The 14,618-nt window shown below is 40.4% G+C and overlaps 1 protein-coding gene across 2 annotated transcripts in view; it reads right to left on the bottom strand.

The window, feature by feature from the left end:
• Nucleotides 1-14,618, bottom strand: part of LOC126095279 (UHRF1-binding protein 1-like) — a 473,334-nt gene that overhangs the window by 359,708 nt on the left and 99,008 nt on the right. For both annotated transcript variants that reach the window (XM_049910038.1, XM_049910037.1), the window contains exon 5: nt 2,347-2,503. In XM_049910038.1, the coding sequence (XP_049765995.1) occupies nt 2,347-2,503 (157 nt within the window). The remainder of the gene's footprint in view (nt 1-2,346; nt 2,504-14,618) is intronic.

The raw sequence follows: 14,618 nt of genomic DNA, 5'->3' as shown, positions 1-14,618 counted from the left end.
TAATTTCTGTGATGTGAAATGGCACAAAGTAAACATTAACAGATAATGATAACTAACAACAATTTGCCATGGTAAATTTGTGCTTATAAAGGTTATAAAAAACATACTCCATAATAAGCAAAAAAGCTGCACCTTTGATAAAGCCGTTGTTTTTCCACTCCTCTTTAGACAATAGACAAAATTTTGTCTTGAGAAATACTGCAAAAAAATACTGCAGCCGTTTGCTACAAAAAAAAAGTTTTTTTTTTTTTTTTCTCAAAGTCTAAGTGGTGTATTTTGAGACTAAAAATAAACAGTTTTTTTTTCTTTTTAATTTTGTTTAGTGCTCATTACCTGCTACCATTTGTTATATATTCCTGACATTGTGCCAGAAAGTGGGCAGTATGTAGCACCATATTAAACTCAGCAGAAAAACTTCAAAAAGCCAAGATAACTAGTAAAATATTTATTTGGATAATCGGTTTTGGTAAGACTACATTACCATCTTTTGATCTTATGCTCTATATAAATAATCTATGCTACGCATTGTGTCTCATCACAAATACACATGTGAAGATTATGAAATCACTTGATAGGCATCTACTGTGGTCTGGAATATGTATATATTTTTGTTTATGCTATTTACTTAATATCTGGGATGACAGTCAAAAAGTAAAAATTATCAAAACACCTTAACATTACACACTGTAGTGCCAAAGAAACAGGTATAGCCATGCGTATTCAAATACAGAGATATGTAAACAGGCAGAATATGGTGTTGTGGTCACAGCACCTATATAAGACAACAAGTGTCTTGCGCAGTAGTTAGATCAGTTACTGTTGCTACAATGGCAGGTTTTCAAGAATTAAGCGAGTTTGAACATGGTGTTATAGCTGGCACATGACTGATGGGACATGGTACCTCCCAAGTAGCGGTGAAGTGGGGATTTTCCTGTACGACCATTTCACGAGTGTATTGTGAATATCAGGAATCTGGTAAAAGATCAAATCTCCGACATTGCTGTGGCTGGAAAAATATCCTGCAAAAATGGGATTAATGACAACTGATGAGAATCATTTGACATGACAGAACTGCAACCCCTGTGCAATTGGTGCAGATTTCAATGCTGGGCCATCAATAAGTCTCAGCGTGTGAACCATTCAACTAAACATCATCAATATGGGCTTTTGGAGCCGAAGCCCTACTTACGTACCCTTGATCACTACATGACACAAAGCGTCTGGGCCATCAACACCGACGTTGGACTGTTGATGACTGGAAACCTGTTGCCTAGCCAGACGAGTCTCGTCTCAAATTTTTATCGAGCGGATGGGCACGTACGGGCATGGAGACAACCTCATGAATCCTTGGAGCCTGCATGGCAGCTGGGGACTTTTCAACCTGATGGAGGCTCTGTAATGGTGGGGTGCATGTGCAGTTGGAGTGATATGGGCTCGATATGTCTAGATACGACTCTGACAGGTGGCACGTACTTAAGCACCCTCTCTGATCCCCTGCATTCATTAATGTCTATTGCGCATTCCGGCAGACTTGGGCAATTCCAGCAAGACAATGCAACACCCCACATGTCCAGAATTGCTACAGAGTGACTCTAGGACCACTCTTCTGACTTCCATCACTTCCACTGGCCATCAAACTCCCCAGACATTAACATTATTGAGCATATCTGGGATGCCTTGCAATGTGCAGTTCAGAAGAGATCTACACCCCATCGTACTCTTATGGGTTTATGGACAACCCTGCAGGATTCATGGTTTCAGTTCCCTCCAGCACTACTTCAGACATTAGTCAAGTCCATACCACATCATTTTGTGGCACTTCTGCATGCTCTCAAGGGCCCTACACGATATTTAGCAGGTGTACCAGTTTCTTTGGCTCTTCAGTGTATGTAAATGAAAACGACAGATCTACAAAAGTTCAAGATGGCTGATTACCTTCAATTTGTTTTATTTCTGCAAGAAGTTGCAGCTTAGTACGCACTATTATTTTCTGCTTATTTGCTGAATTAGAGGCTTTCATAGCCCTATTTGATATTTTGGCAATAGTTTCTATGAGGTGCGACAATAAAGTGATGAGACTGATTTTCTTTGCAAGATGTGGCAACCCTGTAGGCTTGTGTAGGCACAATATCTTTGACCTAGGTCTTTAAGCTGCTTCTAGTCCAAGTGGCACATCGATGCACCTGCTTAGTCATGAGTTGAGCTATAAGAATTTAACACGCTTTTGTGTATCTCATCACAGAAATGTAACCGCATAATATTGCACATCGGTATGCGGTATTTAGAAATTATAAAACTATTGCTCATTTTCATTATCCATAAAGGCTGAGTGACAGAATTACTTACCACCTGGATCATCACAAAGATGTAAGTCAATGTGCTTAAGCAGAAAATGATAGGAAGTTTCAATGAAGTCATAGCGGTTAAAGAGACGGGACAAAGTGCTTCCAGAATCTTTGATATGTTCCTGTTGCGATATTTGTGCTTGATACTCAGGTAGCATCTAAAAAAAACAAACAAACAAACAAACTGGTTGATGTTAGGTTCACATAGAATTAACACAGCAGTAAGAGTTACAATTTATTCGGTTGTGCATCACCCAAGAACTTCTGTGATTCCATTATTCCGAAGCGTTCTCAACTGTGCTTGAGAAGCTCTAAAATAATGATTGACAATTTACTTACAAAATTAAACTGTTATTTTGTACACTATACATGAACAGATTACCACAGTATCATAGCATTAGCATCTGTCTTGCCAATATACAATAAAAACATGAATCCTAAAACCAAAAGCTATAACTAAACAAAACTATAAATGGAGCAAAAATGCATTTGTTTATTAATAATCTACTTTGAGAAATGAACCTGCTTCAGAAATTGAGACAGAGAAGTGTCACATGGATTGCTTGTACTTAGAGAATGAAAAGTCAATAATGATGATGGTAAAGGAATGACATGGTGTTGTTGATCTATGGAATTTTCATTAAGTGGTCTAGGGAAACCTCAAAAATCAAACAATGCAGGAAAGATGTTGGTAGGAAGGATAAAATGGCACAGGCTGTGAAGCAGTCACTGAAATGAAGAACATCATGCTGAGCAGCATGCTCAGCAATTGGGTTGTCCAGCTGTTTCTTGGCCATAATTCGACAGTAGCCATTCATACAGACCCAGAGCTTGTTGGTTGTCATGTCCATGCAGAATCCAGCACATTGCTGCGTTCTACATTTCAGTGACTGCTTCACAGCCTGTGCTATCTGGATCTTTCCTACACCAGCTTTTCTGAACTGCGCAGGTGGGAACCCTGCCTGTAATATATCCTATGTTCCCATAACACTCCTGGCCTCAACCTTCGTTAGACATTATCCTTTACCCACCTATCAATCTTTCCTTCTGTCCTTTCTGCTGCCGCCCCCCCCCCCCCCCCCCCCGCCCCCTCTATGCCCACCAACCCTGCCATCTATCTAACTTCCTGACTGCACCTAGCTGCCCTATCCTCTCTCCACCTTGTCCCTGTATGCTTCCACAAGTCACAATTCACCAACCCCTACCCTGCTATCCTTCCCCCTTCCTGCACCAATCTCCTCCTTACTCTCACCGCCTAGATTGCTTCTCCCACTGATGCTCGCAATCTGGCCTTGGCAGCCAGAGACTGACTGTTTGTTTGTTTGTTTGTTTGTTTGTGTGTGTGTGTGTGTGTGTGTGTGTGTGTTTTGTCTGATTCCGATGAAGGCTTTTTTGGCTGAGAGTGTGCTAGTTTGAGTCTTTTTGTTGTGTCTATCTGTGACTCAGCATCTCAGCAAACTATCTTGTTCATAATATTGTCACAAAACCTTAGAAATCCTACGTCACTGTGCCACCTGGTGGGCACAATAAAGGTCATCTAATGTTATACACACAATGTATTAGGCTACATGCTGAAAGCAGAAAATGTAACAACACTTATACATCACGGCGTAAATGACAAAGTGTACCATATACTGGCCTTAGTTCACATTGTTACGTGCCTTATTTGTATTCTGTTTGCCTTCTACAGCAATACAGTTTTCTCAACATATGATTAAGATCAAATCATCTCTACAGTCACTGCCATGTTACCTTTAAGTGCTTTCCTTGTAACAGATAGTGACTTATTCAAGCTGTAACATATATTTATTAATCATTTAATTAAGATACAGGATACCCTTCAAAGATCAGTAATATAATTCACTTTGAACCATGGACCTTGCCATTGGTGGGGAGGCTTGCTTGCCTCAGCGATACAGACAGCCGTACCATAGGTGCAACCACAACAATGGGGTATTTGTTGAGAGGCCAGACAAATATGTGGTTCTTGAAGAGGGGCAGTAGCCTTTTCAGTAGTTGCAGGGGCAACAGTCTGGATGATTGACTGATCTGGCCTAGTAACACTAACCAAAACAGCCTTGCTGTGCTGGTATTGCGAACGGCTGAAAGCAAGGGGAAACTACAGCCGTAATTTTTCCTGAGGGCATGCAGCTTTACTGTATGGTTAAATGATGATGGCATCCTCATGGGTAAACTATTCCGGAGGTAAAATAGTCTCCCATTCGGATCTCCAGGCAGGGACTACTCAAGAGGATGTCGTTATCAGGAGAAAGAAAACTAGCGTTCTATGGATCGGAGCGTGGAATGTCAGATCCCTTAATCGGGCAGGTAGGTTAGAAAATTTAAAAAGGGAAATGGATAGATTAAAGTTAGATATAGTGCGAATTAGTGAAGTTCGGTGGCAGGAGGAACAAGACTTTTGGTCAGGCGAATACAGGGTTATAAATACAAAATCAAATCGGGGTAATGCAGGAGTAGGTTTAATAATGAATAAAAAAAAACAGGAGTATGGGTAAGCTACTACAAACAGCATAGTGAATGCATTATTGTGGCCAAGACAGACACGAAGCCCATGCCTACTACAGTAGTACAAGTTTATATGCCAACTAGCTCTGCAGATTACGAAGAAATTGAAGAAATGTATGATGAAATAAAAGAAATTATTCACATAGTGAAGGGAGACAAAAATTTAATAGTCATGGGTGACTGGAATTCGGCAGTAGGAAAAGGGAGAGAAGGAAACGTAGTAGGTGAATATGGATTGGGGGTAAGAAATGAAAGAGGAAGCTGCCTGGTCGAATTTTGCACGGAGCATAACTTAATCATAGCTAACACTTGGTTCAAGAATCATAAAAGAAGACTGTATACATGGAAAAAGCCTGGAGATACTGACAGGTTTCAAATAGATTATATAATGGTAAGACAGAGATTTAGGAACCAGGTTTTAAATTGTAAGACATTTCCAGGGGCAGATGTGAACTCTGACCACAATCTATTGGTTATGAACTGTAGAAACTGCAAAAAGGTGGGAATTTAAGGAGAAGGGATCTGGATAAACTGACTAAACCAGAGGTTGTACAGAGTTTCAGGGAGAGCATAAGGGAACAGTTGACAGGAATGAGGGAAAGAAATACAGTAGAAGAAGAATGGGTAGCTTTGAGGGATGAAGTAGTGAAGGCAGCAGAGGATCAAGTAGGTAAAAGACAAGGGCTAGTAGAAATCCTTGGATAACAGAAGAAATATTTAATTTAATTGATGAAAGGAGAAAATATATAAATGCAGTAAATGAAGCAGGCAAAAAGGAATACAAATGTCTCTAAAATGAGATTGACAGGAAGTACAAAATGGCTAAGCAGGGATGGCTAGAGGACAAACGTAAGGATGTAGAGGTTTATCTCACTAGGTGTAAGATAGATACTGCCTTCAGGAAAATTAAAGAGACCTTTGGAGAAAAGAGAACCACTTGTATGAATATCAAGAGCTCAGATGGAAACCCAGTTCTAAGCAAAGAAGGGAAAGCAAAAAGGTGGAAGGAGTATATAGAGGGTCTATACAAGGGCGATATACTTGAGGACAATATTATGGAAATGGAAGAGTATGTAGATGAAGATGAAATGGGAGATATGATACTGCATGAAGAGTCTGACAAAGTGCTGAAAGACCTGAGTCAAAACAAGGCCCCGGGAGTAGACAACATTCCATTAGAACTACTGACAGCCTTGGGAGAGCCAGTCCTGACAAAACTCTACCATCTGGCGAGCAAGATGTATGATACAAGCGAAATACCCTCAGACTTTTCTCCTAATAATCCAAAGCTGACCATTCTACTCAGTAAGTGGCAGAAGGAGAACACACATATAAAAAGTATTAAGTATGCAAGCTTTCTCGTCCTGTCTGGTAAGTCTCCCGTGACCTGGAGTCTGGGTGACTTTTCCAAACACTGCCCCTTTTCCTAATTCTCAACAGTCCTTTTCATTCACCCCTCTTCCTTCACCTGAAACTCTTCTGCCAGAAAAAGTAGCCATTGGCTCCAAAAGCTTACATACATAGTATCTTTTATATATGTTTTCTCCTGCCACTGCTTGGTGAGTAGATTTTTCTCTACCCAATTAAATTATGTTTCCAAAAATGGATTATGTTTGTTGACATAAGGTTAACCATTCGCCTTCCCAACCACACTCCTCATGTGCTCATTCCATTTCATATCACTTTGCTGTGTTTCACGCAGATATTTAAAACAACAAGACTGACATAAGGTTGACCATTTGCCTTCCCAACTGCGCTTCTCACGTGCTCATTCCATTTCATATCACTTTGCAGTGTTACATGCATACATTTAAAACAACAAGACTGTGTCAAGCAGGACACTACTAATGCTGTATCCCTACATTATTGGTTTGTTTTTCATAGTTATCTACATTAACTTACATTTTTCTGCATTTACAGATCACTGCCATTCAGCACACCAACTAGAAACATTGTCAAAGACATCTTGTACCCTCCAACAGTCAATCAATTTCAACACCTTCCCATTCACCACAGCATCATCAGTAAAACCTCAGATTGCTGCCCACTCTTTCCCAGACCATTTACATATATAGAAAATAATAGCGGTCCTATCACACTTCCCTACGACACTCCTGGCGATATCATTGTCCCTGATGACCACTTGCCATAGAGAACAATGCTCTGGGTCCTATAACTTCAGATGTCTTAGAGCCAGTTACATATCTGGGAACCTATTCCACATGCTCATATCTTTGTTAAGAGCCTACAGTGGGGCACCATGTTGAATGATTTTAGAAAACCTACAAATGTGGAACCTGTTTGTTGTGCTTCATCCATAATTTGTAGTATATCATGTGAGAAAGGGCAAGCTGAGTTTCGCACGAGCAGTGCTTTCTAATACTATGTTGATTTATGGACATAAGCTTTTCAGTCTCAAGGAAATGTATTATACTGGAACTCAGAATATGTCCCAAAATTCTGCTGCAAACCAATGTTAATGATACTGGTAATTTTGTGGGTCAGTTCTTTTCCGTTCTTGTATACAGAAGACATGTGCTTTTTTCCAGTCACTTAGGACTTTGCACTGGGAGAGAAATTTGCAATAAATGCAAGCTAAGTAATGGACACTCTTTAAAACCGAACTGGGATTCCATCTGGATCTGGTTATTTATTTGTTTTCAAACTCTTTCAGTTGTTTCTTTACACCATGGGTGCTCATTACTAAGTTGCCCAAACTGGACTCCGTTTGATGGTCAAACAATGATATGTTTGTAAAATTCTCCTGCATGAATGACTCATAATAAGTGAATTTAAAACTTACGCTTTCCTTTTGCCATCTTCTACTGCCACACCAAACTGGTCAATGAGTGAGTGGATGAAAGCCTTAGACCTGCTTAGCTATTTACACAGGACTAGAATTTTCTTAGGTTCTCGGCCAAGTTCTTTGCTAACATATGACAGTGGTAGTAGTTGTATGCTTCATGCGTAGATCTTTTCAAATATGCTCATATGTCTACTAACCTTTGTCTGTCTTAATTTGCTCACTCTTTTTGAACTGATAGTGCAACAGCCTTTGTGTCCTCAGCATTTTCTGTCGTCATTAAACAATGGTGAGTCTTTTCTGTCCTTAAGCCAGTTACTAGGTGCCTACTTCTCAAAAGCATGACTTACAATCTATTTAAACTTTGCCAATAATTCCTCTATGCCCATCATAATGGAAATAAATGATGTCAATTCACTGTCTAAATGAGATGCTACCAATTGCTTTTCTGCTCTTTCTAGCAGAAATAGTCTCCTAACCTCTTTAACTGATTTATTAACTTCCGTAACCCCAGTCGATATGTTGAGATTAAAATTACTAATCTCCATCTCTATGCCTACACCATCAATAAGGTCCAGCCTATTTGTAGTTACTAGGTATAAGATATTCCCATTACATATGAGCTGCCAAACTGGCTGCTCCAGACAGTTTTTGGCAAATGTCTTCAAAAATACTTTGCAAGACTGACTGTACCGCCTGCAATGCTTGGAAAGTTAAAGTTGCCTCCAACTAGTACTGCATGATCTAGTTATTTACACACTATTCATCATCGATCTTCTTTGATTGACTCAAACTGCCACAGCGGAATCGGCTGGCCAGTAAGTAAACCAAACAATTAACTTGGTTTCATCTAGACCTGTTATACATGACCATATAACATTTTCACACTCAATTTCAACCTCAACAGATTTTGGCAACTACAACTAACACTACCCCTCCTACGGCATCTATTCTAAATTTCTCATATACATTCCATGACTCACTAAAATCTCAGAGCTTTCTACTTGCTTTCTACTTTTGGTTTCAGCCAGCTCTAGGTCCCAAGAATAATTTGAGCATGAGAACTTCACTGGAGGGCAGTAAATTCAGTAACAGGTACAGAAAGCTGGCTGAAGCCAGAGATAAATTCTGCCGAAATTTTTACAAAGGTACAGACGGTGTTTAGAAAGGATAGATTGCATGCAACCGGTGGTGGAGTGTTCGTCGCTGTTAGTAGTAGTTTATCCTGTAGTGAAGTAGAAGTGGATAGTTCCTGTGAATTATTATGGGTGGAGGTTACACTCAACAACCGAGCTAGGTTAATAATTGGCTCCTTTTACCGACCCCCCGACTCAGCAGCATTAGTGGCAGAACAACTGAGAGAAAATTTGGAATACATTTCACATAAATTTTCTCAGCATGTTATAGTCTTAGGTGGAGATTTCAATTTACCAGATATAGACTGGGACACTCAGATGTTTAGGACGGGTGGTAGGGACAGAGCATCGAGTGACATTATACTGAGTGCACTATCCGAAAATTACCTCGAGCAATTAAACAGAGAACCGACTCGTGGAGATAACATCTTGGACCTACTGGTAACAAACAGACCCGAACTTTTCGACTCTGTAAGTGCAGAACAGGGAATCAGTGATCATAAGGCCGTTGCAGCATCCCTGAATTTGGAAGTTAATAGGAATATAAAAAAAGGGCGGAAGGTTTATCTGTTTAGCAAGAGTAATAGAAGGCAGATTTCAGACTACCTAACAGATCAAAACGAAAATTTCTGTTCCGACACTGACAATGTTGAGTGTTTATGGAAAAAGTTCAAGGCAATCGTAAAATGCGTTTTAGACAGGTACGTGCCGAGTAAAACTGTGAGGGACGGGAAAAACCCACCGTGGTACAACAACAAAGTTAGGAAACTACTGCGAAAGCAAAGAGAGCTTCACTGCAAGTTTAAACGCAGCCAAAACCTCTCAGACAAACAGAAGCTAAACGATGTCAAAGTTAGCGTAAGGAGGGCTATGCGTGAAGCGTTCGGTGAATTCGAAAGTAAAATTCTATGTACCGACTTGACAGAAAATCCTAGGAAGTTCTGGTCTTACGTTAAATCAGTAAGTGGCTCGAAACAGCATATCCAGACACTCCGGGATGATGATGGCATTGAAACAGAGGATGACAAGCGTAAAGCTGAAATACTAAACACCTTTTTCCAAAGCTGTTTCACAGAGGAAGACCGCACTGCAGTTCCTTCTCTAAATCCTCGCACAAACGAAAAAATGGCTGACATCGAAATAAATGTCCAAGGAATAGAAAAGCAACTGGAATCACTCAACAGAGGAAAGTCCACTGGACCTGACGGGATACCAATTCGATTCTACACAGAGTACGCGAAAGAACTTGCCCCCCTTCTAACAGCCGTGTACCGCAAGTCTCTAGAGGAACGGAAGGTTCCAAATGATTGGAAAAGAGCACAGGTAGTCCCAGTCTTCAAGAAGGGTCGTCGAGCAGATGCGCAAAACTACAGACCTATATCTCTGACGTCGATCTGTTGTAGAATTTTAGAACATGTTTTTTGCTCGAATATCATGTCGTTTTTGGAAACTCAGAATCTACTATGTAGGAATCAACATGGATTCCGGAAACAGCGATCGTGTGAGACCCAACTCGCTTTATTTGTTCATGAGACCCAGAAAATATTAGATACAGGCTCCCAGGTAGATGCTATTTTTCTTGACTTCCGGAAGGCGTTCGATACAGTTCCGCACTGTCGCCTGATAAACAAAGTAAGAGCCTACGGAATATCAGACCAGCTGTGTGGCTGGATTGAAGAGTTTTTAGCAAACAGAACGCAGCATGTTGTTATCAACGGAGAGACGTCTACAGACGTTAAAGTAACCTCTGGTGTGCCACAGGGGAGTGTTATGGGACCATTGCTTTTCACAATATATATAAATGACCTAGTAGATAGTGTCGGAAGTTCCATGCGGCTTTTCGCGGATGATGCTGTAGTATACAGAGAAGTTGCAGCATTAGAAAATTGTAGCGAAATGCAGGAAGATCTGCAGCGGATAGGCACTTGGTGCAGGGAGTGGCAACTGACCCTTAACATAGACAAATGTAATGTATTGCGAATACATAGAAAGAAGGATCCTTTATTGTATGATTATATGATAGCGGAACAAACACTGGTAGCAGTTACTTCTGTAAAATATCTGGGAGTATGCGTGCGGAACGATTTGAAGTGGAATGATCATATAAAATTAATTGTTGGTAAGGCGGGTACCAGGTTGAGATTCATTGGGAGAGTCCTTAGAAAATGTAGTCCATCAACAAAGGAGGTGGCTTACAAAACACTCGTTCGACCTATACTTGAGTATTGCTCATCAGTGTGGGATCCGTACCAGATCGGGTTGACGGAGGAGATAGAGAAGATTCAAAGAAGAGCGGCGCGTTTCGTCACAGGGTTATTTGGTAACCGTGATAGCGTTACGCAGATGTTTAACAAACTCAAGTGGCGGACTCTGCAAGAGAGGCGCTCTGCTTCGCGGTGTAGCTTGCTCGCCAGGTTTCGAGAGGGTGCGTTTCTGGATGAGGTATCGAATATATTGCTTCCCCCTACTTATACCTCCCGAGGAGATCACGAATGTAAAATTAGAGAGATTAGAGCGCGCACAGAGGCTTTCAGACAGTCGTTCTTCCCGCGAACCATACGCGACTGGAACAGGAAAGGGAGGTAATGACAGTGGCACGTAAAGTGCCCTCCGCCACACACCGTTGGGTGGCTTGCGGAGTATAGATGTAGATGTAGATGTAGATGAATAGTATTACAATTTACTAAGAAAATTACGGCAGTCAAGTGTCTTTACTCTGAATGCAGCATCTACTGGCAAGTGTTGATCATAGTACCTGAAACTACTGCCTAGCCTCAATAACCCCTATATGCACTCCGCAAGTACTCTACTACCTGAGTAGCTGCCGCCTTTATGCAGTGCACACCTGACCTATCAAGGGGAGTCCTGCAATTCTCCACCCTATAATGCAGATCCAGAAATCTGCAGATAAGACTTCCAAAGAGTTGACAAAGTCTTTGGTTGAGACCCTCCATTCAGCTCCAAACCAAAGGACCATGATCAACACTGGGAACAATGTTACAAACTGTAAGCTATGCTTTCAACCCACACACAAGGCCAGCACCTCCACCAGCCACCTGTATGAAATGAGGATGGTATCAGAACCCATGCGACAGGTGTAATCATTGCCAATGTGAGCCTTGGAGACAATTGCACCCTGCAAACTCAATAGCAATACGCAAAGCTACCTCCACACCTTGGATGAGGCATCAGGGCAGACCTACTGAGTGCACAGTGGCTTTCTTTCCAGCCCTGAACACTATCTTCCTAAGAAGCTCCATAACGTGCCTAATGTTGGAGCTCCTGATAACCAGCGAACCACTACCCATATGTGTCAGCTTGGACCTTGCTGAAAGAACAGCCACCAGTTCATTCACACGATGAGGCCAGACCGCCAGCCTTCACACTGGTCTTTTTGCCTCGAGCAACAAAAACGGATTACCACCTGCCACACACCCTACTGTAAACGTAGACCCACCATATCAGCTACACTAGGAAATGCCTTGGCAGCTGAGCCCGTGGGTGAAACAAGCAACAACTGATATGTCTCAGGCAATGCACCAGATTCTCCGCCACCTCTACATCCTGAGGTGGCAGCCTGAGGGACAAACCCCTTTCATGTTCTTCATTTCCCATTTTATGCTGGACTCTCAATCACTGATATCCAAATTTAGAAGTTATCTGTTCATCACTTTCCTATACTGGCCACACTGCTATTGTGACTCTTGCATGTTTTTTGTACGAGATACTGGAATTCTAAGTTTACATTTAAAAAAACACTTTTTTATTTCAATGTTAATTCAAATACCATAAGTGTTCCTGCTCTGCCCACAAGGTTATCAGATTTTGCCAATCTAAAGCACCACTCTTACTACCTACTCTTTATAGAGTTACCTCCTAGTATGGATAGGGTAAAGTGTGCAACTTTGTTCCTCATCTTACAAGATCAATTCAAATGAAGAGTAAATTTGCAACTAAATGCAAGAGATCCAGATTACATTATTCAAATACAGGATGTTTACTACAGATGTTCTTGGGACATAAAATAGCCACAGTTGTTTGCAAGAAATGGCACTGGACATTTCTATATTATTTGTAAACCTCAATATTGTCAGGACACTTTCCTAACTTATTGTATTGAAAGAACTTCTTTCTTTAACAATAAAATTACTGATAATTTTCAAATCTAATACAAAACTTACATGCACAAAACTTTTTACATATAATATTTTCTCAACTTCTTGATCTGTTCTTTCTCCTGTCATCTTGCTGTACAATTATTTCCTCGTTGAGGAGTCACATTCTGACAAGTCCTAGCACAAATGAATCTATCAGTAACTTTCTCTAGCACTAACAAGTCCTTGATTTTATCAAATATCATTTTCTTAACTGTTCTTAATAACTGGATTTCATTTTGTAGCAAATTTACAAAATACTCCTATATTACTATAAGAAGTTTCAGCTGCTTCTTCACATATGCTGGAGTATTTACTTCAGAGCTAGAGAGCAACACACCTTGCAAAGCAAAGGTATCTTTCACCACTTATCTCCCACTTGCCCATAATACACCAATGCTATTTGTACGTAACTTGTGACACACCAGGATGTAATAGGGTCAGTCCATTCTTCCAACGAATCAGAAGTTATCATGGGCATCCTGGTTAGGTTATGTCTTCTCTTGTTCATTTAAGTTCATTCTGAAATGAATGAATACACTTTTCTGGTGTGCAAGGTTTAGCAGAATTGAAAATGTCAAACCAGTTATTGAACTTATATACAAAAGGTCTGATTTCCAGCTGTTAGTTACAAAACTTTCTTCACCATGATAATGGAAAACTTTCACATTTGAATGAGAGAACAGCTCTGACTTGGACGTGACATAACAGCACTTGCAGTGGATGAACAAGCAATATTAGTCCACGAAGAGCTAACATGACTTATCAGTCGCAGTATCTTATTGAAAAATAATGAAAACTTTTGAATCATATACAGGATCACTATCACTAAGAAGTTGTGCAATATAAAAATACTGTAACAGTATTGTAATCATTTGGTGTTGTCAAATCTGTCTGCATGACCATTAAGTACTGTGTTGAAGGTAATACCACGAGAAGTGTTGTAAAAGCTGGTAAAAAGAGTTATGTTTTCTCCATCATGCAAAAAATGTAGCGTGAGTCTCTTGTACATCAGCACTGTTGTGCACCCAATTCTACGAGGAAAGAAACACAATTAGCACGTAATAATCAGGCACAGATTTCAATGCCAAGCAATCCATACATATTTTACCAGTCCAATGAACATAAAAACTGATAAATGATGATGAATTAAATAGTGTACTTGTTTAGTGTACTTTTTAGTTGGTTATTCCCTGTTTTGGGCACTTAATTTATCTTTATTCATCCAAGTATCATCTCACAATGATGATAGGAATTGCCGAGGTAATATAATGTGAATCAGTAGCTCAAAATAAGCACCACACAGAATCGATAACATGCTTTATGAGGATGGGGCAGCTGTTTTTGTTTTGTTTTAGGGTGCAAAAACAACGGGGGTCATACGCTCCTAAGTCAAAGCTATAGAGCACAAAGACAGAGAGGAGTTAAGAAATGACTATACGTCAATCCCAACTGACATAAGAGAAGACAGCTAAAAAACAGGGATGTGGAGAAACGGCTACAAAAGACATCGTACAGAAATGGAGCTCCACAAGTAAAAATTAAATGCTCTTCGCCATATTGCTTAGATGGATAAAAAGTAAAACATGGTCAACAGCCCACATGTCATTTGCTAAACTGGCCAATAACTCAAACGTCAAAGCCAAGTGGGAAC

The sequence above is a fragment of the Schistocerca cancellata genome, chromosome 8 (assembly GCF_023864275.1).
Source record: "Schistocerca cancellata isolate TAMUIC-IGC-003103 chromosome 8, iqSchCanc2.1, whole genome shotgun sequence".
Taxonomy (NCBI): Eukaryota; Metazoa; Arthropoda; class Insecta; order Orthoptera; family Acrididae; genus Schistocerca; species Schistocerca cancellata.
This window is presented reverse-complemented; position numbering and strand designations above follow the sequence as displayed.